Here is a 24,849-nt window from a genome sequence, read left to right as displayed (position 1 = left end):
CAAAAGAATTCAATTCTTTTAAAAAGAATAAAACTAAATAAAATTTTAAAAAAATAAAAAATAAAAAAATAAAAATTTGTGTGGTGTATATGCTTATGAATAACAAAACTCGTATTTGAATATTAAGATAAGATGACTTAGATGAACTTTGCTATCCAAACCAAACTTAGGGTGCTTAGTGAATGAGATGGGAAAAAAAAAATCTATAAATAGTAATAAATAATTTGTAAATAGCAATAAAAATATTTGAATTATGATGCTTTATGAGAGTCTAGGAATGAAAGAAAAAGTTGAATAAAAATATTATAAAGTGAAAATATTGTTAGAATATAATTTTTTTAATATTATTTTTATTTTAAAATTTGAAATAATTTAATTATTTTTTGTATTTTATTTGAAATTTAAGAAAGTTTTAATGATTAAGTAATAATTAAATAAAAGAGTTAAAAAATTAAAATTGAAAAATACTTATGTTAAAATGATATCTTGGAAGGAAATGTATGGAGATGAGATGGTTCCAAGAGTGATCTCAACTCATGTCATCCAATAATTACAAATTTCTTAAATTTCTACACAAATATAATAAATAATTCACTTTTTTCAAATTTTAAAATAATTATAATATTCTAACAATATATTATTCAACTTTTACTTCATCTCAACTCATTATCCATTATCCAAACGGTACGTTAGTCTCATATCTTCTCCCGTCAAGAACGATTAACAAGAGCCACTTGTAATTGAATTCATAAGACTTTACAGCAATATTGTTTAGTAAACAAATGATTCTCAAAGTTGCATTCCATACAAAAATGAAATGTTTTCTTTCAATTTCAGAGTTACCGCATCAAGTTGAATGCAATTCATCCACAATCACTGCAAACGATCTCACTACATAAAAACATCTTTAGTTTGATAAGAGATATGTACAAATATTGTGTCTCACGCTGAAACTAAAAGTGCATATCAGTGACTTAGCTTCTTTTCCAAGGATATTATTACCAGTGTGCAGCTACATGAAAATGTCGTACAGGTAGGTATAAAAGCAGGATAGAGGCACGTTTGAGGAACAACAATAACACATTGTGTTACTATACTGCGTGGCCAAAAAGACTGATTCAACGAGAGATATGCCTTCGCATGCAAGTTAAATTTCGAATTAACATCGAATGGGCCTATCGTAAATAGGAGGTAAGGAGGGGCAGTTCTCATTCATGTTTGTATATGGCTCTAGCGTGTTATACTGAGGCAATTCCATCCAATACTCACCAAGAACCTGGCAGAATGGGAGCCGTCCACCCTCATTGTTACACCAACTTGGCAGTCGTGTTTGGTTATCCTCAAATATCTTGAGCATATATGCATCACGAATCTGCAACAATTTATAAAGCCCATGTCATTTGTCATAATTGATGCATACAGTGACCCTAATGAGAATAGATTAAAAAAAAAAAAAAAAAACAAGGAATACAAGTCCCGGTGAGAGGGGGTGCGGGGGAATTATGACTTACAGTGAACTCAGTTACTTGAATAGAGTTAGAAGTAGGTCCAAAAATTCCAGCCTCTTTATACATTGCAAGTATAAATGCAACACAGGTTGTCGACTTCCCATCACTATACACCCACTCATCTTGTTCTGGAATGGTAAGCAATTGATCAAATGCTATTCCACGCTTTTCAGTTTCAGCTAGAATTTCATACAAGTCCAAATCCTGAAAAAATGTTTAAAAAAAAAAAAAAAAAAACAGCTAAAATGAGAGATGACGATAGCAAAAGCAGCTAAAGGTAAAATATGCCAATGAAAATGAGCACTTTCTGCTGAGACTAGCACAAAGCCAAGAATCGTTTTGGCCCATCATTATCAGAATCAAACAGACAGAAACTGCTTGAAATTTCTAGTGTGGTATAATCATCTGCTTAAAAAATGGCCGCACCATCAAATTTTGTGCTACTCAAAATATATTACCTACACAACCAAGAACACGAAAACTCAACCTCTGGAACAAAGCTTAAAAAAAGTGAAGTGGATAATTTTTCAATACGGAAAATTGTATTTCACCATCTTTTCTGGTGGAAGGAAGCTAGTCAACAGTGAAGCAAAAAGAAAAATAACTCGCAAGGCACACTCTTGATGAGATTCATTGATCAGCATGTGTTATAACAAATTTCCTATTGGCACTGTTCATTATCCCTCCTTGATTGTTATCGATATAACTACCATTCATATAGCCTATTGCAGACGTATATTCCATAGGTACAGTACCGAAACACCAGCTTCCATTGAACATAAAGATGATCTTCAAAAAACAGCAAATTGATGGCAATTGAAATGTCTTATAATGAGGAGATAGAACTCAGAACTCATAACAAATATGTTAAACAGTCCACAAACACGTCTAAAGAAAGACACTCATCTGGGTCTAAGCATTTTCTTTCCTCATAAAATACATTATTTGTAATTTCGATGGTGCATCATACACCAGGTCAACTGAGATTTTTGTTTGAAATTCTAGCAAAACAACATGCTTTAGAATCCAGAAGTGTAAAATAAATCCCCATAAACAGTAGAAAAAAGAATAGCATCAAAGGAATGCAACTACCTCAGTCCCCAGTCGCTTGTTTAGAGCTTCATTCCACATATTAGCAGCATATGCTGGCTGCATTCTTGTCCACATAGACATGACAGAAATGACCTGCAAACAAAACTAGCCAATTTAAAACTACTTGTGAATAACAATGTGCTGCTGCCTCTATGTGAACTGACTGCAATACCCAAACAAACACCACCACAGCAATAAGTTAATCACAATGCCAAAGCAATGGTGAACCATGTGCATCACCATCATATCTAATCAATATGCAATAAGTTAATGACAACTCCAGTGATATGTTTAGCAAGGATATGTAGCAACAGTTTTAGTTCATTCAGTAACCTCCATGGAAAAGCAAGTTTGATAAAGCACATTTATTTTAAAATTAGTGAAGATGCATACCAAGTGAGCATCAAGAGGTGGAGGATAGTTGTCAGATACTGTGTCAATCCAACTAAATATCATGTTGTGATAACCATATGGCTTGCCTGCCATGCTCCGAGCATACTCCCACGCCGCCGTGGAGTTGAATTTTGCACGCAACTCTGGATGCAATGGAAGCAAGGCTATTTGTGGATTAGAACTATCCTTTAGTGCTAACTCCCACCATTCATCCCATGGAATTACCACTATAATCTCTTCACCCTGCATAGTCAGAATAGGTATGGTTTAAAGACTTTTCAGTCTGTGGGCCACTTAGGAAAAAAAAAAAACGAAAAATAGAAAGAAGAATGCCCTCAAAATCATATCGTAATTCAAAGCCATTCAAATGATCCCAAAAATTTAATTTAAGGAAACGATAACAAAATCAGAGCCATATCAACCTAACATGGCTAAGTAAATACTGTCTACAGGCATGTAGCCATGCTAAAATGAAGAGATCAAGCCATATATTATTTTACAAAATTTTGCTAATTTAAGTTATGGGAATCTGTTCTTGTATTTGCATTAGTCATTTATTTCATACCTCTTCATTCTCGTGTCCAGATTCACCAACCCAAAGATTACCCATTTCATCCTTCAAACAAACTGCTGTATGACCAGCAAATGCACCAGTTACCCATTTTTCTAATGTCTCAAATCCACCCCACCGACCACGGATCTTTGACACGGCTAAGAAGTCACCAGAATGAACATCATCAGGATTTATAGTTGCTCGCCAAGGCTGAGGACGTTTTTCAAATGATGCACTCATGTGGTTCTTCAGAAATGCTATGTTGGCATTCTGACCCCATGCAGTGTTTGAAAACAAAGGCAAGACGTCCACTAGAGAAAGCAGGGTCCCTAGCATTCCTGATGGCATGAGAAATACAGAAATCCCGTGCTGCTTAACCTGATCAGTAGATTTAGCAGGAATATCACATTTAAGCAATAAAGTTTACAGGCATAAGATCTAAACACACAGAGAATATAAGCATACATATTCCAACTCTGCATGCTCTTCCCATGAATTAAATTTCAATGTATGTTCTCTAGCAGAGAAGTAGTAATCCCATGTAATCCTGTAGGGTGTTGCAAAAACATACAGATCCATGCAGGTCCAGCTGTGCGCTGCAGATGTCTGTAAAGGGGGGAGAAAGTCAATCCAGGAAACTTTACCAAAATATCAAGACCAAAAGAGAATATTTAACAGGTTGGATGATTTAACAAATCTACCAAGCACTTTTCCCTTACTTACGATGGTATTTCCAAAAAGGAAATTGGCATGGATACAATCACATAAACATGGATCTTTTATAACATTTTAACACCAACTGGATCTATTTGACAGCACCATTGGTTAACTTGTAAATTATGCTACAAACTGTAGAAATCAATTTTTAAGTATAAAATCAAGTTTACGGCCACTCCCCAACAGAGGAGGTACATCAAAGTAGATGGTTTTCACATGGGCCGATGCTAACGGCCCATGCAATGGAACAGTTTGAAATACACAACTTCTTTCTAACCAAATCCCAAAATGTCACATCCCATTTTTTTCTTTTAACAGAAAATCAGAACATGGAAGTGGGAAAGGGTAAGTTCGCACCACAAATCAAGAACAACAAGATAAAGATAATACAAGGTTACAATCGGCCTCCTAAAGGATTCATTCAGTTGTAAGATTGAAAACTAGCTACTGCAAAGTAAGATCTATTATGGATGAGGATGCCCTATAATTCTATAACCGAATTGTAGGTGGATTTTTTAGAGAAATAGACAAAGCAAGTGTGTCTTGTGTTCTTTAATGATAATTTAGTCAATGGATGACGTTCGATGCCCAAAATGGTCCTAAAACTTCAAATTTGAAAAGCTATCTCAAATTTGGTATCCAATTCAAGTTTCTATTGCAAAAAAGCAAAAATAAAAAATTAGAAAAAAATGCCCAACCTCAACCATTCTAAATTCAATTCAACCAAATTTAACAATACACCATTTAAAATAACCGTAAAAAAAATAACGATCATGATTGCGTATAAGTCTAACCTTGAGATAGAGAACACCGCCTCCCAACTGCTCTTCCCGATCGCCTTCGGTGAACTCGAGGCGAGCCTCGTTGCCATCAAAGCAAGATCCTTTCCACTCAATCGTCCCATTGTACGGACTCACCGACCCGACGAAGGACGGCAACAAATCGACGGCACTGTGGAAGTTGTTAAGCACCGGCCACGATATCTGATGGGGCAGGGCGGGAAGCACGTCCTTGACCCGAAACGGCAGCTTCAGAGCGTGCCCAAAATGGGAACCAAATAAGAGCCCCAAAGAGCAGAGTATCAACGAGAGCCGTACGGATGGGGAGAAGAGAGACATGGAGCTCTTGTGGGCTCTGGCTCTACAACTGCGGTGCGGTTTGAGGATTTGGAAATTGGGAAGTGGAAGGATTTTGGGATTTTCTGGCTGTACGTGGCGGAGTCTTACACCAATTGTTAGTCACTGCGTGGTTTATTTGTTCTATTTCCACGTCAAGTATAATAATGCCCTTTTTCCAGTTTTTTTTTTTTTTTTTTTTTTTTTTTTTTTTGGGCAATGCGAAGAAATTAGGGGTTACCAAAGAAAAATAAGAACTCCAAGACAAAGATTGACGAGCAGAAGGCATTTATGGACATATAATTCATGAAATTTTAAGAAGACTTCGACCAAAATCATCTTAATTTCTTTTGAAGCATATACTATCTCTCCCGTGATGAAAAAGTAATTCCACAAATTAAAATATTTTTATATGAATTATTAAATATATTTTATAATAAAAATAATTTCACAAGTCTGACAAATTATATTAAGTCACTTCAATTTATATAATTACTCTTATGTAATTTATTTGTAATTAAAATATATTCTTTTTTAAAAACACCAAAAAGCAAAATACTAGAGACTTTTTAGTGAATGAATACCAGCAAATTTCAATTGAATCGAAGATTATTTATTCGGAATAGGAGGGAAGTATGGGGGGTGTTAATTAATATGCCCAAAAAGGTAGGTTCTCTTTATTGTGAAAGACTTCATTGTTGGCACTTGTAAATTATTTCCGAGTCAATCATGGTGAGCTGGGTCTCTCTTCCAACCGCACTGCAGGGGGCAAGGCTTGACCAGAATGTCTTCTCTCTAAACCCGCGTGACACAGCCAACCTAAAAGTCTCATGTCACAGAAAGTGGAGATTTCATGTAGAGCCCATTTATTAAATAAATAAAAAATATTATTTTAAGAGAAATATTTTTATAATTTTAAAAAATTTTAAAGATAAAATTATCTAAACTTGTACTGCAGTGTCTAAGTCCAAATGAAAACTATATGTAACATTGTTTCTCAGGTAATATCTATATTTAGCATTTTGCAGTTTAAATAACACGATCAATAACCATATACACGCCGTAAGATGAAATACTCCTTATGATGACAATGGAAGAAAAACAAACAAAAAAAGAGAGAAGCCCCAGCATACATGAGAAAAAGGCGAAACTGAAAAGAAGATTGAACAACTTTTTATCCGTCAAACACTTCACTGAACAACCAAACTTGTAAACCATGGCATTGGTTTCTGTATTGAATAAAAAGCGCAGAAGAAACATTGGCAATGTAACATATCATGTTGTATTGGAAAACTTGCAGGTCTTCCTTTCTTTTTTGGTGAGACCTTTCATTCTACATATGCTTAAGGTGGTTGCATCAAGATTCTTGATCTTGATCACCAAATTCACACCCCGCATATGGTAGTATCTTGAACACAGGGACATCTGAAAACTTCCGTACTGCTACATCAATAAACATGTCTTTTATGCGTTGTTTGAGTTGAGACTTCAAGAACTCCATCAGAACAAGCTAACGAACAGTTCTTAAATTGACATCCAAAACCATTTCAAATCCCAAAGAGGAAGCAATTACTGTAGCAAGGAAGAAACAGAGCACTGTTTGCAACCACCATCGGCTGCCTGAATGGATTTAATTGTATCTACAAGGCAGAGGCATAATTTGGAATCTAGTCAAATTAAGCAGTGGCAATTCCATAAATAGTATCTTTTGAGAGGGGAGGGGATAGAAAAGACGGAAACAATAGAGCAACATGAACGCACAGGAAATGTGAGAGGACGGCCAGTTATAATGCTTATACAATAAGCTCCAAGGTGACAAGCTTCTTCACAGTAATCAGAAAATATTGCTGGGACCTTTGTCTCCTTTATTAGCTCCTGAAATGCTCATCGAAGCATCCATAAGAATTGAGTGAAAAAACGCACAGCTCATTCAGTTATTAGTTTCCAGATATAACAGCTTCTAGGTAGTTTAGCTAGCAAATACACATATACAATATGAGATGTGTGGAGTATTAAAGACATACAACTGTAGGCAACCAACTTGAATAAGCAGCAATGCCAGCATTTGGTGCAATCACCAAATGAGGAGAGAAATCCTGTTTACACAACAGAAGTCATGAATTACCACAAACTAAGCGGGGAAAAAGCCTAGTTGTCAGGTTTTGGACAAACAACTTAAGCACAAAAGATTTTTAAAAATCAGGAAAGAAACCTCTGCTATATCCCTGTATCGATCATGGTAAAGCCCACTTCGAAGCTGCAATGTCACTTTTGAAGTCCGGCTAGTCTTTACATCCATGCTCATACTCTCACTTGAAGATTTGCAGCTGCAATCTGTCTCAAGGCAATGAGCATGATTGCAAAGATCAATACTCTCACCATCCCTATTCATCAGAGTGTCACAAAAGATAATTGATGGTTAGCACTAACGTTTGAAATATTCAAAAGTTTGCAAAGAAATGAATGAATGCTTTAACTACTAGCTAAATTTGTCCCCATGGGCTGAAGTTCCTATTAAAAGTAATACATGTTACACATCCATTCTGAACTGCACAGCTGACCTATTTAATGGAATTGCAGGTCCAACAAGCTCTATATGGACATGCACACCAGGAAAAAGTGCATGCAACTCTGAGAAGACAGTAAGTTGAAGAAGCTCTTTCTCAGGCCCTATTAATAAGAAAAACTTCAGTTAAAAAACAATGATAATACTATAGATGATTGACTAACTAGTCATTACCAAATAGGCACATCAAATATAGGGAGAAATCGCCATTTCATAGATCGTAAGCTTTATACACGATTAACATCATACATTTTACAAAAACTTTCTTCCATCTCTTTCTAGACAGAGAAGCTCTGCCTTCTCTCTAGAAAGAAAACCAATCCTTCCAGGTGCCGTCGCCAGAGAGGAAGGTGTGAGCCTTAGCTTCACCTTCCTCTCCATTTCCTTTTCCTTTTCCTCTACCTGTTTGTGAATATGCTTCTATGGTAGTGTTTTTCCACCAGTTCGAATTTTCTCGAATATGCAGCACTTTGGCCATGAACAGTCAACAAGTGCCCTACCACGACATTCCCCTCCCGCCAATCTACTGGGACAACGCGGAACCGTGCCCAAAATGTATGTGCGTGGCCCTCAAGCACGGCTTGTTTCCACATGTGGTCTTCATGCGCCGCTGCCCTCCGACAACTCCGCCGACGACACATGCCACACCAACAGACTCCCCACCCTCCAATCTTTCAGATCGGCCTGACCCCACCACCATTCCACCGGCACATGGTCCTCACGCACCACTCCAGAGGCGTGGGTTGACTGTTCTGCCGCTGCATATCTACCCTTTCAATACCAGTCTATTTGGGTTATTATTTTTCCTAATCGGTGATCTTGTGAAAAAGACTAAGGATCTCATTAACAAATACCTCAAGACTTTCAACTGCAATGCATCCGCTTGCACCGCCTCCAAAGGTGGCTTATCTTCAAAACATATTTTAAGACAATTCTATCTTCGTAGGGCTTGGGTAGAAACCAAGAAATTGGTCTCAAGACCTTTTTTTCTCTTTTTTTTCGCCACTTTTGCACTGTAGTTGTTGTTTTGGGGTATTTTGTTGGGGAACCCCACCCTCTCTAACATGTATCATCTTTTATTTTAATGAAGTTTGCTTGCTTAGGGGAAAAAAAAAATCATGCATTTTATATTACATCTATACATTTATTAACTCAAGTACATTCCATACTTGATTTTGTGCCAGCAAAAATGCAGCAACAAAAGTTCATGTCATAATATAGTAAAAAAATCATAATTAGTTAAAGAACAGTTCAAAAGAGAGACATCAAATGTTAGCTTGTACTGATTTCAGGGTGAATAATTGAAGACGACGTACCGAGATAGTGTATGTAGAGTTTCTCCCTGAATTCATGGTTCACACTTCCCAAACCAGCTAATTGAATGGCATGATAAATTGTAAGTGGCTGGAATAAAAAACCTGTCTTTATACTTCCGGTAAGAATTTCAATATCCAAGAATTAGCAATTAGTAAAGATTGTGTATCGATTCGTAAATCAAAAGGGGCTGGGCTCGAATTTAATGTTTTGTAGAAATTAGCATCCAAACCATAAAACACAAGACCCTGAATTGAAATATAAGTATATGTCAGGCCAAACCACATAGATTTTGCAAACATATTCCAAAAGAATCCTAGGAACCCTACATATCCAAACAAATTAGGGATTCCAAAAAAGGAGATTTTCTTAATATGTAGGAAAACACTTAGGTGTTGATTCCTCATACAAGCTTCCATTTTTTCCATGTAAGAACTTGAGTAGGCTGATCTACGAAAATTTTTAAAGAACAGTTATAAGTGAGATAGAACTCAACTAAAGACTTCTAACCCCATTTGGATAGTGAAAGTGTTTCATCTCATCTCATCCCGTCATTACAACTTTTCCAAATTCTCACATAAAATATAATAAATAATTCAATTTTTACAAATCCCAAAACAATAATAATATTAAAAAATAATATTCTAATAATATTTTATTTAATTTTCAATTTTTATCTCAACTCATCTCATCATAACTCACTATCCAAACGGCACCTTAAGGTATCATACCCAGTGAAGAAGCAAAGCAGCAGGTGAATGAAGTGGAATGCACCTCCACTCATGGTAGTCCTTCCAACCACTTAACTGCTTCGACATTGGAGAAACAGGCTCTGCGTGTTAACATTGAGAATTAAAAAACATAAACTTCTAGTCCAAAAAAAATTGCCAGAAGCAAAATTTGATACCAGTACAAGGGCACAAGATTCGGGGAAGATGCCAACCGTCATTTGACCTGCCAATAAGGGGGGAAATATAGTGGACTACAATGAAGAGAACGTGCACCACCACACAACACTGTTAAATCTTTATGTATGTACCATTTAATTATATAGGTATACTTCCTGTGTATTTGAGCTATGCCTATTTATGGTAATAAAACTCTTATTAACTATCAAAAAAAATATATTTAAGTATAAAACAAGATAAATAACCTAGAGCAATTAGAGGAAGTAACTGACGCCCCACAAGAGCATTCATGTAACCACATTCCCATTTGATGGATGCCCCTTTTGCTCAAGAATAAACACCTAGTCTCCTTTTCAAGGACCTAGCAGATTTGACCAAAAGTAGTAAATCAATAAAATCATCAGAACATAAAATATAACCTGAGTTAATTACCTGAAGTGTAGCTTCTTGAGAAAATGTGAAAGGAAAGTCATTCAAGATATCTACACGTTTCATTTGTTGTTCAAATCTTTTGCACTCTTCCTTATGATCACTCCAGTGCAAAATCTGAAGGTATAAGACAGATAACAGCTTTCAGCCAGACAACAAATATTGTTTAAAATTTGAGTATAAAAAAAATCATGAAAACCATATGGAAGTTTTTGTAGGAGAAAATACTGAATAGAAACCCTAGTAACTTTGAACAGTGGTGGAGAGAAATGATAAATGATCCATAAGTGTAACGTAAATTCTTAACAGCAGCTTGTGGGCAGTCTAGCGCAGTCGTAGAAGCAGCATGCATAATCGTATATCTAGCCATTACAAGTAATCACTAGCTCCAAAGGTTTAAGTCCAGTAAATTACCTTAGTGGTTTCATTGATACTGAAGTTACTTTTCATCCCCATACAATCAATATAGACTCATGGGCAGCGAGAAGATATGGGTGATATGTAAAATAGTTCATTTCCTTACAGGCTTTCAACATTATCAATTGCATCATTTAATCTAGATATTGAAGTGGTAGAAATTTCGTCCCACAAAAGAAAACATGGTAATGACTAGACCTAGGTAAAAACCACACAATATTGAGCAAAATCGTTTTGAACAGCTGTCTAACATTCCAAACCCGTACGGAAATTACACAGGAGGTTCAACGCATCAGAAGCACAAGGTTGCACTAAAAACAAACTAGGATAAAAATGATTTCAGAAGGCCACAATAATGGCCACAATATTCTGGCCATTATGGCCAATGAGCATAACTTATAATAGGACTCTTTATTTTCCTGGTAATTATCAATTTTTCCGAACCGATACAGACCCCACACTTAACAGTTAACACTACCAAATTTAAGAAACTCGGGTGCTACTATGCAACATGATATTCAAAATTGAATTTTTTGCAGAACAATTGAACTCAGAAATCACAAAGTCTAAAGTAACAAGAACGTATATATGGGGAACCTGGTGAGAGGCAGAACAATAAGCAACGGCTCCGCAGCGGCTACAGCGTCTTCTAGGTGCGCCCAAACACCGAGTTCCCCTCCCTTTCCCCGCGCACTCCATTGTTTCCTGGCGCACACTTCCTTCACAGCCGAATGACCCTCTGTCCCTCTCTGCCCAATGACCTTCTCCTCCTCCGCCCTCCCCCCAGGGTACGGAGCTTAGAATGGACAGATTTGGGGCCCCTCTACAATTACACCAAAAACAAAGCCGAGCCCATCTATACTCTTAGGCTAATACTTCGGGCCCAACAAAAAAAAAAAAAAAAAAAAAGTGCGACTCTTGGGTGAAAACCTTGTCCTCGAAGCTGACTCAATGAAACATACCTTCTTAAAAATATGTTGGTAGATATTGTAGCGAAATTTATGGCCCGTTTATCACACCAGTCAATATGTTTGGAGTTAAAAAAAAATATTTGATACAGTTATAAATTGTATAAGTATTATATATTATTTTTTTAAATATGAATTTATAATTAAAAAAATAATTTTTTTTAATTTTATATTTATTAATTTTTTTTCAAAATGAGAACTCGACGTTTGTGCACCTATCACTTTAACTATCATTTTTCATATGTTTGAAATGAAAAATTTATGATAAAAATATTTTGTAATCAAGTATTATTATGTAATTCTAAAATTAATTAAAAAAATTGGTGGGTAAGCACAATAATTGTGACTCCTTACAATTATAAATAAATAAGTCAAAATTTAAATATGTTTCTATGTTTATGTTTATCATCTCTAATAAATAAGCTTGTCAGTAAATTTATTTTTAAATTTCTTTGAACGACAACTCCATATATAGCCATCACCGCAAGCGTCCTTGGAAAATCTGAATACACGAGATTTCTACGATTCTGAATATGAAGTCCGATTTTTTTTTATTTTTTTTTTAGTTTAAAATTTTTGTAATAATCGTTTTTCTCAACTCTCTTGCCATTCAGACTAAATAGAGGGTAATCTAATATTTGCAGAATGAAAGTACTGCTTTCCGGGATACCACGAAATAGCCACTCTTTTTCTCATATGAATAATCAAACGTTAAAATTGTAAAATGCAGCCATGCACGCATGAAGATGCTGTGAAGTTCCGATGTGGCTAAATGGATTTGTTTCAAAAGGTAAAAGGTTAATGTCTTTCACTGCTGCGCGGCGCCCAAAATGATTATGTTATGTTAAAGTCCATTTAGTGATATGGTCTAAAACAGAATATTGTAATCATCATCGTTATCATCTGACTGATTCGATTTTCGAAATCGGAACCGAAATATTATTATTCCGATAATATTATATATGGCATATCCTATATTGTCCCTCCAACGTTATCCTTTCAGGTCCTGAAATGGTGGAGTTTGAAATTCTTGGAAGCTGTTCCAGTTACCTGTCTGGTAAAGAGGGATCCGAAGCTCCCGTGGATTTTGCCAGTTCATGAAAAAGAAAAGAAAGAAGAAATTCAAAACACTAGTCTGTGTTTAGGTATTGAAGTCTCTTCAACATTTCTCAACACTTCTCACTACTATTCATTACTTTATTATTACTTTTCACCATCTTTTTTTACTATTCATTACTTTTTACTTACTTTTTATTACTATTCATTACTTTATTATTACTTTTTACCTATTTTTTATTACTATTCACAACTCTCCTCAACACTTCTCAACACCCAAACCCAAAAAGATGCCTCAAATCCCACTATTTTGACAGAAAAAAGGAGATGCCAATATCATTTAAGAAAAAAAGATTGATCATCCATTCATTCATGCTGTCCTTCATCTTCTTTTTATAAAGTTGTTGAAAAAATATATATGATTTTTCCTGTCGTATTTGAACGAACGTCCTTGGAGTTCTATGGTCGGTTGTCTTTGAACTTGATCGGATCTTATCCATACAGTGAGTTCATTTGGTCGGCCATAACTCTTGTTCCCATGCATGACTTTGCGATGATGAACAGCGAACAGTGTATACCGGCTTTGAGCTAGCCGTACCCATCTCCCCCTCAAATTATCCATAAGAGAATTAGACATAAATACCTTTGAATAAAAAACTGGGAGACGTAAAAAAGGTGAAAAAATATGTATTTAAAAAGAATCTTAAAAACATAATTATAAAATAGGTCTAGTTAAATAATCATTGTTTTTAAGGGGAAAATGGGTTACATTACCATTTTTGCTAGTCTTGGAGATGATTGATCGACGAAATTGATAATTTAGGTAGGTAATTACAAATTGTGTGATAATTTGAGGGGACTATGTGTGTATAACGTATACAGTAACAGTAGATATAATTGTGGGTAATGTATGCGTTGTACACTCTTTTTAAAAAAGAATAGTATTTACGATTAAAAAATTTTATTTTTTATGTGAATTTCATATTTATTCACTTTTTTCAAAATAAATATAAGGCACTTACACACTTCATGAGTGTAAATTAAGAATGCAACCCATAACCCCCGAGCGGAGGCTAACATCTTATCCGTCTTCTCCCACCCCCCTTTCCTACGCACCGCCCTACTCAAATGGGCCCATTTGGGTGTTTCTAGACCCAAAAAAGGTCAAGAACACATTTCGAGGTCAAGAAATAATGGCCCTAGTCCATTTTGAGCCCATAAATGTCATTGTACAAAGCTAACAATTTAAATTCTAACCCTCATTCTTAAAATTTTAAAAAAGTAACCTAAGATATTAAAATACAAATTAAAAACTTGTATACTTCTAATTGCGACTGATAATCCTAGGTTATTACAATAATAAAAATTAACCTAAAAATATTATAAGTTTTCACATAATTTAAATGAATGATAATAACATAATTAAATAACAAATTCTAGCAAGATCACAATTGACTCTTTTCTTGTCTTTTCGCATTCTTTCAAATAATGAAATTGGGGTTGTCACAATGGTGGGAAAGTGAGTGAACTGTGCTGTGAGATTTTAAAACCTGAAATATTACTAGGAAAATAAATTAGAATTACAAACAAGAAACAAAAATCATAAATACAAACATTATATAGATATGTAAAAATTTTAAACATTAAAAGTACTAACCAATATCAATATGAGATTAAGATCGTTGGAATTTGGATTGGGCATATGATGGTGAGATTATAAAAGTTAAAAAAAAAATACTAGAAAAACAATTAGAATTACAAACATTATAAATGTACAAAAAAAATTAAGGGAGAAATTATACAAACCAATGGCAATGGTAGATCCAATACACACGAAGTCATATTGTAGCCAATGTAGAACTATCATCATGTATCGCAGTTGACCCTGCAAAAATTCAATTTGAAATTAATATTGGTTAAATGAATATAAAAAAAATTAAAAAAATAATAAAAGAAAAACAATTAATTAAGAAATATTACCCAATCCAGACTAATCACCATCCTCCTCATGTGCCTTCTCAAAGTCCACCACATTCGGAATATGAATTGGGTTCTCTTTGATCCAATTCTGCGTGCAAATCAATGCCCCCACGATGGCCAGAGAGAATGAATTCTGAAATGGATCCAATATGCGCCCTTCAGTGCTAAAGGCACCCTTATACTCTTAGGCCATCTCCAACATCAAGAAGATTGAATTTCATCTTGTAGGAAGATCAAGACAAACACCCTTCTTGCATTCAATACCCGCAGACCTCACAGCAACCTTAAATTTCTCAAGTATAGCATGTGAAGATCTAACAAATATCACCGCACTTCTAATCCTTGCAACCAAATCATCAAAATCTTTCAAACCATAAATCACAATAAAATTTAAAAAATATGTGCAGTATATCTCACATGCAAACACTCACCACCTCTATTTTGATGAAATGCGACCAAACAATCAGAACTGGTTTCTTACTTGGTGGGAGCATAGGGGTAGGGGTAGGGGTAGGATAGGGGTTTGGATAGAGGTAGGAGAGCTACCACTAAAATATGAATGAATATCCATTCTCGTTAACTCACAAAAATATGAAATGATACAAAAAGTATACAACAATTAAAACCATACAATCATGAATATCAAAATAGAATGGGGTTTCGATATCGAAAACCCTAAAATAAATGAAATTTCGATCTCGAAACCTAAAAATAGATTGAGCTTTCAAACCCTAATATTGAAACTCCTAAATTAATTTAGGGTTTCAATCTGAAACCCTAAGGCCCCGTTTGTTTACCCAAATCTAAATTATCTCATCTCATCTCATCATTACAATTTTTTCAAATTTTCATACAAAATATAATAAAACAATTCAACTTTTTCAAATCCAAAAATAAAACTAATATTAAAAAACTATATTATAACAATATTTTATTCAACTTTCAACAAAACATCTCATCTCATCTCGTCTGAAATGTATAACTAAACAGGGCCACACATGACACATTACACAATTTACAATCTAGAATTCACATAAGAAACAATCAAATCTCTACCACACGCAATTCATGATTTCATCCTCCAAAAACTTAAACACAACTTTAAAAAAAACATAGAATAGACTCGAGATATTTATGGCGACAGCAACAGCGACAGAGAGAGCTTCAAGTGACGGAGACGATGTGCGATGGACAGATAGAGATAGAGATAGATCTAAGAGAGAGTGACTGCGTGAAACAAAGATGAGAGAGAGAGAGAGAGAGAGAGAGAGAGAGAGAGAGAGAGAGAGAGAGAGAGAGAGCTCGTGGGGATAGTTTAGTTTTAGTTTATAATCAAAACAACATTGTTTTGATATAGGTTAAATCTTTGTTATATAATATATATATATATATGAGTCGAAGGAAATGCGAGCCAAGGTTGGGCCCAACTTGCCCTCGACACCCGCTTGGGGACCAGATGCTGGTGCGTGGTCCTCTCGTGCGCATATGGCGGATGGAGAACAAGGTGGATGGGGAGGGGCAGGGTAGCGGGGTGCGAGGCCTAGCCCCACTACCCTCCCCTACTACAAATATTATTTCTTTAATATATATTACCCTTGAAAGAAAAAAATAACAATGTGTTTTAATGTTCATGAAAGGTTAAACACAGCAATTTAAAATATTGGTGGGTGCCCCCATGGCCATATTGAGATTGTGTTTGACTAAAGAAAAATTGGTGCTTCAGATTTTCTTAAAATAAACTTGGTTTGTTTAGCTTTGCTTTTCATGATTCTGAAGTCAATCAATTATGTATACTTTGATTTCCATTCGAATTGTAGGTAACTTTTTGTCATACATGTGTTATGGGTATGTATGTGTATATATATATATTATGAGTAATGCTATTTACTATACCGACATCTCACTTTCATCTCATTATATCAGATATGGTATATTTATCAACTTTTATTTAATAAAAGATCATCTAATGGTACTAAATGTTCTACATCTTATATAATGGAATGAAAGTAGAATAATGGTGTAGTATATAAAATTTTTCATATATGATATATGAGAGAGAGAATATTAGAATCAAAGGAATGTGCCATGTGTGATTGAATGCGTTCCTTGACTTTTTACGTATAATTAGAAATCTTTATATTTGAATAATTTTGGTCACATGCAGTACCCAATGGCAATGGCAATGCAATAATATTTGATAATGCAGAATACATCAATATCTTCGGACATTTCAAAAAATAAGAATTTATATCTTTTCAAAGAATTATAAATCTATTCAATTTTTTTAAAGGGAATGTATGGATCTGTATATCTCAAGACTATATCTAGCATGGAAAATATTTTAGCCTCAAAAAAATTATGTAAAAGTAAACTCACAAATTGATGTCGCTTGATATGGTACGTTAGATTGTAAAATTATTTTTAATATAAAGTAGATCTAACGGATTTCATAAATCTATATCAGTTTATGGATTTACTTAATTGTATAATCTCCATAACAATTCTCATCTAGCATTACTCTATTCTATTTATAAACCCGTGTGTAGAATACACAATCTACATCATTTGCATGATAAGATTTTATTTATAAAACTGAAATTTTAAAATTTATCTTCTAAATTAAATATGTCATGGAAGTATTTTGCTAGGTGTATTCTACATATTGCCTTATAAATGGAAGCATGTTAATCCTGAAAATTCGTGATAATTATATTTTCTATTTTTTAAGGACATCATTTTTAGAAGACGAATATGGCATCTTACATGGTAAGGATCAACGCTTCTAGAGTAGTATATTTTCATATCAGATTATTTACGAGTGTGCACACTCTAAATTGTATAAAATTATAACCGGCACCTTAAATATATATATATATATACATATATATTAGAAATACAGCCATATGCACCTAAAAGTGCTTCTAATAATAGTTTGAATTAATTGGATGAGATAAGGCTGACATAGGTTTTGAGTTACAAGAAAAATAAATATTAATTTGATCGATTCTTCTACGCACAGTCACTTGGCGCAACCAGTGGGGAGTCGCTAATGCCATGTCAGCTAAAAAAAAATTTTTTAAAAGAGAGAGAGAGAGAGAGAGAGAGAGAGAGACCAAACTCGTGAAATAAGAAAGGAGAAAAATTGAACCAAAGCTTTCGAGTTTCGTCTAACTTTCAGGTGGGTTTCTTTTTCGTGTTCGAACGTCTAGATCTTGCGTGTGTTTCTTCATCTTCGTGCTCGTTTAAGCTAGTTCCATCCCTTTACTAGCATAATGCGGCAGCCTCTGCTAAGAAAGAAGGAAAAAAAAAACGCATAGAGGAAGAAAAGAAGCTTGCCAAAAACTAAACTAAGAAAGAAAAAACTCACTGAAAGCCTGAAACACAGCTCGACATCGTGCTTCTGAGTTGTCCTGTTCATTTGGGGCCATGGGTCTCCATTTTTGTGGGTATTTTCATGTAGTAGGTCTTCTCTATCGGCAGCTTCATTAGGCATTGGTAAAGTTTTTTCTTTTCTCAGTCTACATTTCGTCAACTCTTTCATCTTTTATAAATTCAAAAGAATGTACTTGTCCATTTTCTTTAACTCTTAAGTTTTGTGATTGCTTTGGCAAAGTCTCTCATTTGGTACAAATGCTCGGTGGGTTTTGCTATCAAAACTCTTACTTAGGTCTGTTTAGTTGCCGAGAAAACAAAAGAAAAACTTCATCTTAAACTAGACCCAACTTAGCTAGGGCATGTGTTTGCAGAAACCTTATCTCCCTTTGGAAGTTTCATGTTGTCTTTGTTACCTCTAAATCTATACATTTTTCGCGGTAATGCATTTTTCTAGTCTATTTTATTATTAAATGAATAACTTTGTAAATGTGTTTTAATGGAATTTGCTTTTCCTAACAAATTTCCTTATTTTCAAACTAAAATCCTCAACAAGTTTAAACAGCACAAGGGTTTCATTTTTATAATCCTTGTTATAACTTCCTACATGTAGACAACAAAATATCAAATTTTCCTTTTTGGAGATTTTTTTTTTGGGGGGGGGGGGGGGGGGGGGGGGGAGGGGGGTTTATGATCTAGAAGTCTCATCAATTTCATGCATGCAAGAAATCCCAATAGAATAGATACAGTTTAAACCAAGCTCTTAGCTAATTATACAACTTCGGTAGTCTATTATACCAATAAATGGATGCTGGGTAGAGTTGGGACTTGCTATATGTCCAATGAAACATGATTAGATTCAAAAGGCAAGATTGCCTATTTTCAGCCAAACTAAGGTTGGCTACAAGGACTGCAATTTCAAGGGACCAACTTTTGGAAAGTTTTAGCACTGTCTATTAGTGATTCAAAATCCAAATACATTTGGGTTTGCAACATAAAAGAAACTGCATATCATTTCAAAATGCACTAAAAGGAAACCTCCTCAATAAAGTTGGTGAATTTATAAAGTTAGTGGATCTTTTGTCTTCATACTTGAGAGGCCTTGAAATGAGTGGAATTAACAAAACAAAAAACATGCCATTATTGGCACAAAGAGGATGTCATAACTAGAAACTTAGGACATATCTACAACCAACTTTTGCAATTCAAAGGTAAAAAATTAAAAATTAAAAATAAATAAATAAATAAAAAGAAGAAGAGGAAGAAGATCTTAAGGGGAAAAGCAATAGGTGTTAAAGATCAGCATCATTTTTTTTTTTTTTGTTCTAAAACTTGTGACCAATTTTATTTCCATAAATTGCATGGAAACAGTTATATTTGTAATAACTAAAATGTACATAATAAGAGGGAGCTATGGATTTTACATGGCCATATTACAGGTACTTCAAAGCTAGGCCCTGACACGTTCAATCCCATCTTAATCATAAAAAATTGAAGCTATAAATATAATTGATGGCACTTTCAATCCCAATGTTCCAAACCACCAGAAGTTGTATGAATAAGAAACAAACAAAATTTGTCACTAAACCGAATATTTATGCAGTAGAGGATTACAACAACATAAACCAGTAATCACAAAAAGGAGACGTCATATTTTTTAGAGTTCTTATTATCTTCACCTAGTTGTCATTTCTAGAGATACTATCAACTATTTGTGCAAGCTCCGTTTAAATGTATCTTTGAAAGCAATGTTAAAAATAGGAAAATCTTCCACAAACAACAAAAATCTAAACAAGAGAGCAAAACTCTGGATGCATTTGAAAATATTAACAATTGAATATAACCTTTACCTTTAAACCGACTAATCCTCCTCATGTATTTCTCGACATGCCATTGGATAGGTAGACATTATAATTCAGGTTGTCTACATGAAATAATTAGTATAGAAGTAAATTAAATATTTGAATTGTTGCATAAAGTTTTTCAAAGCTGCTATTTTCCAAACATGTTGAATTTTCCGAACTATTTTGCTCCCATAAAAATGGTTGTACAATTGTTTTTAGTATTTGAGTTTGTTAGCATAGGAAAAGGAGAAGAAAATTCATCTCATTCAACACTGTCTAGCTCAAATCCCCTAACCGTGGTATGTTATATGATTTTTAACATTCTTTAGGATACATCAATGCTCTAATACGGCTAATTATCATTATTATTTTTATTTTATGATATCCCAAAAATTGCTCCAAACCTTCCAAATTACATCCACGATTACCATGGACCAATTTCTGTATGGTCACCAACTTTTATGACATATCCATATGCATACTAATATCTAACCAACATGCAGATGGTGATGCAACCTAGTTCTTTGTCTTTCTTTCTTTTTTTTTTCATTTTTTGGAAGTTTAAATGCTTTCATTTTAAGTAGAATGCTAGTTACCTATTTCAATATTGGATAGGACCTCCAACTCCTCTCATGGCTACAAGCTCCGGAACGACCAAAAGATTTAGTAAAGAGGATACACCCAGTTGTAGGTAAACTTAAGCGCCATATTCCTCCACTAGAGTTGATGAACAAGGTGAAGAGAATAGGCTAAATTCATGGGAAACTGATGATGGCACTATCGGGACACCTTAGTGTGACCAAATGGATGGTGATGATATGATTGAGGAGCCAAAAGCGGGGATGGAGTTTAGTTCTTTTGATGAATAAATGAGCTATTATAAGTTATATGCTAAGAAATGTGGGTTTAGATCTATGACACAAAGAAGTAAGAGGGATGACGAATGGAGTGCCAAATATGTAACCATTGGTTGTGCTCGTGGGGCAAAGGCTCTGAATAGGACTATGAATGTCACCAAATCATGCCCGACGGGAAGGACTGACTGTAAGACAATGATTAATGCCTTAAAAGTTAAGAGAAAGATGCGGTTGACCATAGTTCATAATACCCACAATCACAGACTGAGTCGACTGAGATCCCGCTTCTTCAGATGTAATCGCGAAGTTAGTAAGATCGTTAAAAAAAATACTAGATAGTAATGATCTGGCTAGCATCCAAATGAACAAGAGTTTCGGATCTCTTGTTGTTGGCGTGGGAGGATTTGAGAACCTCCCATTTTTGGAAAAAGATGGCCGCAATTACATCAATAAGGTAAGACATCTACGACTTGAAGCAAGTGGTGCTGGAGTGCTTCAAGACTATTTTTCTAGGATGCAGTACAAGAATCCCAGATTTTTTACCTTAATGGATGTAGATGATGATGAGAAGTTAAAGAATATCTTTTGGGCATATCCATACAGTAGGGTAGCTTATCAAGATTTTGATGATGTGATAACATTTGACACCACGTACCTGACGAAGAGATACGGGATGCCCTTTGCACCTTTTGTTGGTGTAAATCATCATGGGCTGTCGAATATAAACAGAATTGACTAACAATATCTAACATCAACCAGTTTGACAAAGGGAAAATTAGATGCTTCATTAAATTAAAAAACAATAATATAGCAATCCAAACCAAAAAATAGAACTGATTTACTTTAAAGATCCTGCACACTCAAACCTGCAAATGAAATAATGAATCATCAGATGTAAAATATCATAGAACTTACTACATTATAAATTATTAGTTTTCAAACTTAGGGTGTGGGAGCTTACCAAGCTTTCTAGCTTCTCGGTCAGTCATTATCATTCACGAGAATGAGACCATGTGATTTAGTGATGGTTAGAATTTCAAAGAGAAATGGAAAATGGTTAGGGTTAGGGCTTGGGTTTCAAAGTGAAATCGAAGCTTGGCTAGGGTTAGGGTTTCAGGATGAATAGAAAGTGGGTAGCTTAGGGTTTTCAGAATGAAGAGAAAGGGGAAATGTTAGTGTTAGAGTTTTCAGACTTAAGAGAAATAGAAATGTTAGGGTTAGAGTTATGGTTTTCGAACCGAAGAGAAAGAGGAAATATTAGGGTTAGGGTTGGGAATGAACTATGAAGGAAGACGAAGATGGAGATCTTGAATATGGAAAACAAAGAGAAAGGGAGAAGGAGATGGTGAAATTGAATGGGAGAAACATATGGCAGAATTGAATGGGAGAAAAATTCCTCAGAAATCAAAGGGAAACATATGAAGAGATGGGGGAATTGAAGGCAAATGCTTTTGGGAGATGGAGGAATCAAAGTCTCTGTAATCTGTGGGGACAAGGGGATGGTGAAATCAAAAACATGGGGAGAAAGGGGATGGGGACTGAACACGAGAGAAGGAAGAAGAAAGAAAGAAATCAAAGTGATAAAACGCGAAGTGAAATTTGAATGAAACGAACCATTTCATTTATGCCACGTTGGCACCGACTACATGGCATTTCCCCAAGCTGCTTGCACAATTTTTGTAATTTGATACTTACCTCTCATAGTCTTCTTCCCTACACTAGGCCCACCATTTTATTGAGTCAACCAACCATAAATTATCTCACTAAAAATCTCCTTTTTCACCATAAATATGATACTTGAGTTAATTCCCTCCATCAAAATGAAGCCCTTCTTGGTATAAAATAAATCTATAAATATTCTTAAAATGCTACATGCTTATATTAGTGAGATGATGTCTTCATGGACATAACTTTTAACTCAAATCTTACATGCTTTTATTGAAAAAAAAAAAGTAAATATGAGAGAGAAAACAAACAAACATTTGTTTTCATTTTATAAATTGATTATCTATTTTTTTCAAAAGGGAAAAGAAACTTCTATTTTTGTTAAAAACAAGTTAGTCCACCACAAATTGAATAATTAAAACTAATAATCTTTCGGTTCTCAAAACATACATAGCCCCTCTTCATCAAACATGTTGTTAATGCTTAAATTTGTACAACAGGCAAGAAGGGAGAAAAGAATTATTTCTGGCCCACGATGATAATTTGATGCGTCGTTATGGTGTTATTTGCATTCATCTAAGAAATAAATAGCAAATGAGCAAATAAAAATAAATATAGAGAGATATAAATTTACATGGTTCGACATAAAAACCTACTTTTATGGGCTACTTGGTAGCAAAATTAACTATAATGGACAATTTTATAATCTCTTGTACCCTCACGTATCTCTTAATATAATGGATAAGTGTAGAATTACTTGAGGTTGAAGACGATACCAACCTTGAGAGAAATCCTATGAAGTCATTGTGCATACTGGAGTATATGCATAGAGAAATCGTAGAGAGGCGCCCTTTTGTTATAGATATATCCTCCTTTTATAGAGATTTATTTTCTTTTTCGGAGTGATTGAGTCATATTTGCCTGACAATGCCCTTTTCTTTTATGAGTCACTCTTTTGGTTTATCTTAGGGGTGAAAGACAGTCGGTCCGACCGGAGAAACTGATCGAACTGACCATGAGACCAATCTGTCTCAGTCCAAAGTTTTGTGGATTTTCGATTTAGTCCCGGAGTGGGGTTTTCTTGAACCAAACTAATCAAATAGGGTAATGTATTTTTTTTAATTTTTAAATATATTTTATATATATTATTTTATATAATACTTGTATAATCAATTAGGTAATTTTCATCTAAACTATTAATACATTTTTTTTTAAAAAAAAAAAAAAAGACAAAGGTCACATGTCCAAGACTAACCCCGGCCCAGGCACCATTAACTAATTAATAATTACTAACATCTACATCTATGATCTAATTAAAGTTATTAGATAAATGTTTTATACCTAAGTTGTAACTTGTAAGTAAACAATTATTATTAATGTAAATTTTAATTAACTAATATATGATATCAATTAACTTACCTATCACCAATTCACTATTAACTAATTGTTAACATCTACATCTATAATCTAATTAAAGTTACTAGATAAATTATTTGTAAAATACCTAAGTTATAACATGTAAGTAAATATAAAGCAATTATAAATATTAATGTAAATTTTAATTAACTAATATATGATATCTAACTAACATATCACCAAGTTCTTTTATAATTATTTTTATTTTCATTCCAAGTTCTTTTTTTGTATTTTTGGAAATAAAAAATTAAAATTGAATAAAATGATGGTGGGCCGAAAATTTAAAACTGACACAGTTTGGCCGAAAATTGTAAGATTTAGGATTGGGCCATTGGCCAATTTGGCACTGTAAAGGACCGGATGGACCGATCCAGATCGGACCAGACCGGTCCCAATGTCCATTTGGTCTGGTTTTGGTTGGGAAAACCCTAGACCAAATAGGTTTGATCTGATCTGCAAAACCTTCTTAGACCGGACCGAATTCACTCCTAGTTTATCTCTTCCTTATCTTATTTCTTGACTTATTATTATCCTTAACACACACATTTAAAGGAAATCTATTAAAGCAATGTTAGTTTTTTAACCATATTCCTCTGAATTTATTAAATTTTTATTTTAAACAAGTGTGAAAAATTATCCAAACCTGAGTTTTGAGTATATTTTATAATTTAACGTTTGA

At 34.4% G+C, this 24,849-nt stretch overlaps 2 protein-coding genes across 2 annotated transcripts; both read right to left on the bottom strand.

The window, feature by feature from the left end:
* Positions 1-786: 786 nt before the first annotated feature.
* Positions 787-5,501, bottom strand: LOC122311052. The gene is made up of 7 exons (XM_043125402.1): positions 5,058-5,501; positions 4,012-4,152; positions 3,559-3,924; positions 2,994-3,236; positions 2,601-2,693; positions 1,512-1,712; positions 787-1,372 (listed from the first exon to the last, which is right to left on the bottom strand). The coding sequence occupies exons 1-7, from the start codon at positions 5,379-5,381 to the stop codon at positions 1,160-1,162; spliced, it is 1,581 nt and encodes a 526-aa protein (XP_042981336.1). The 5' UTR covers positions 5,382-5,501; the 3' UTR covers positions 787-1,159.
* An 862-nt stretch (positions 5,502-6,363) lies between these two features.
* On the bottom strand, positions 6,364-11,831 carry LOC122311411 (zinc finger MYND domain-containing protein 15). Its single transcript, XM_043125959.1, has 11 exons — positions 11,610-11,831; positions 10,599-10,712; positions 10,412-10,527; positions 10,166-10,212; positions 9,990-10,090; positions 9,261-9,348; positions 7,940-8,048; positions 7,591-7,762; positions 7,403-7,474; positions 7,140-7,253; positions 6,364-7,018 (listed from the first exon to the last, which is right to left on the bottom strand). The coding sequence occupies exons 1-11, from the start codon at positions 11,709-11,711 to the stop codon at positions 6,926-6,928; spliced, it is 1,128 nt and encodes a 375-aa protein (XP_042981893.1). The 5' UTR covers positions 11,712-11,831; the 3' UTR covers positions 6,364-6,925.
* Between the last annotated feature and the right edge of the window lie 13,018 nt (positions 11,832-24,849).

The sequence above is a fragment of the Carya illinoinensis genome, chromosome 5, assembly GCF_018687715.1.
Source record: "Carya illinoinensis cultivar Pawnee chromosome 5, C.illinoinensisPawnee_v1, whole genome shotgun sequence".
In the NCBI taxonomy this organism is placed as follows: domain Eukaryota; kingdom Viridiplantae; phylum Streptophyta; class Magnoliopsida; order Fagales; family Juglandaceae; genus Carya; species Carya illinoinensis.
This window is presented reverse-complemented; position numbering and strand designations above follow the sequence as displayed.

Coding starts and splice junctions, on each gene's coding strand:
- LOC122311052 (XM_043125402.1), bottom strand. CDS start 5,381: ATGTCTCTCTTCTCCCCATCCGTACGGCTCTCGTTGATACTCTGCTCT. Junction 3,925..4,011: donor AGCATGCAGAGTTGGAATAT/GTATGCTTATAT, acceptor TCTACTGATCAG/GTTAAGCAGCACGGGATTTC. Junction 3,237..3,558: donor CTGGACACGAGAATGAAGAG/GTATGAAATAAA, acceptor CTGACTATGCAG/GGTGAAGAGATTATAGTGGT.
- LOC122311411 (XM_043125959.1), bottom strand. CDS start 11,711: ATGGAGTGCGCGGGGAAAGGGAGGGGAACTCGGTGTTTGGGCGCACCT. Junction 10,213..10,411: donor ACTTCCTCTAATTGCTCTAG/GTTATTTATCTT, acceptor CCTTATTGGCAG/GTCAAATGACGGTTGGCATC. Junction 8,049..9,260: donor ACTCTACATACACTATCTCG/GTACGTCGTCTT, acceptor TCTTATTAATAG/GGCCTGAGAAAGAGCTTCTT.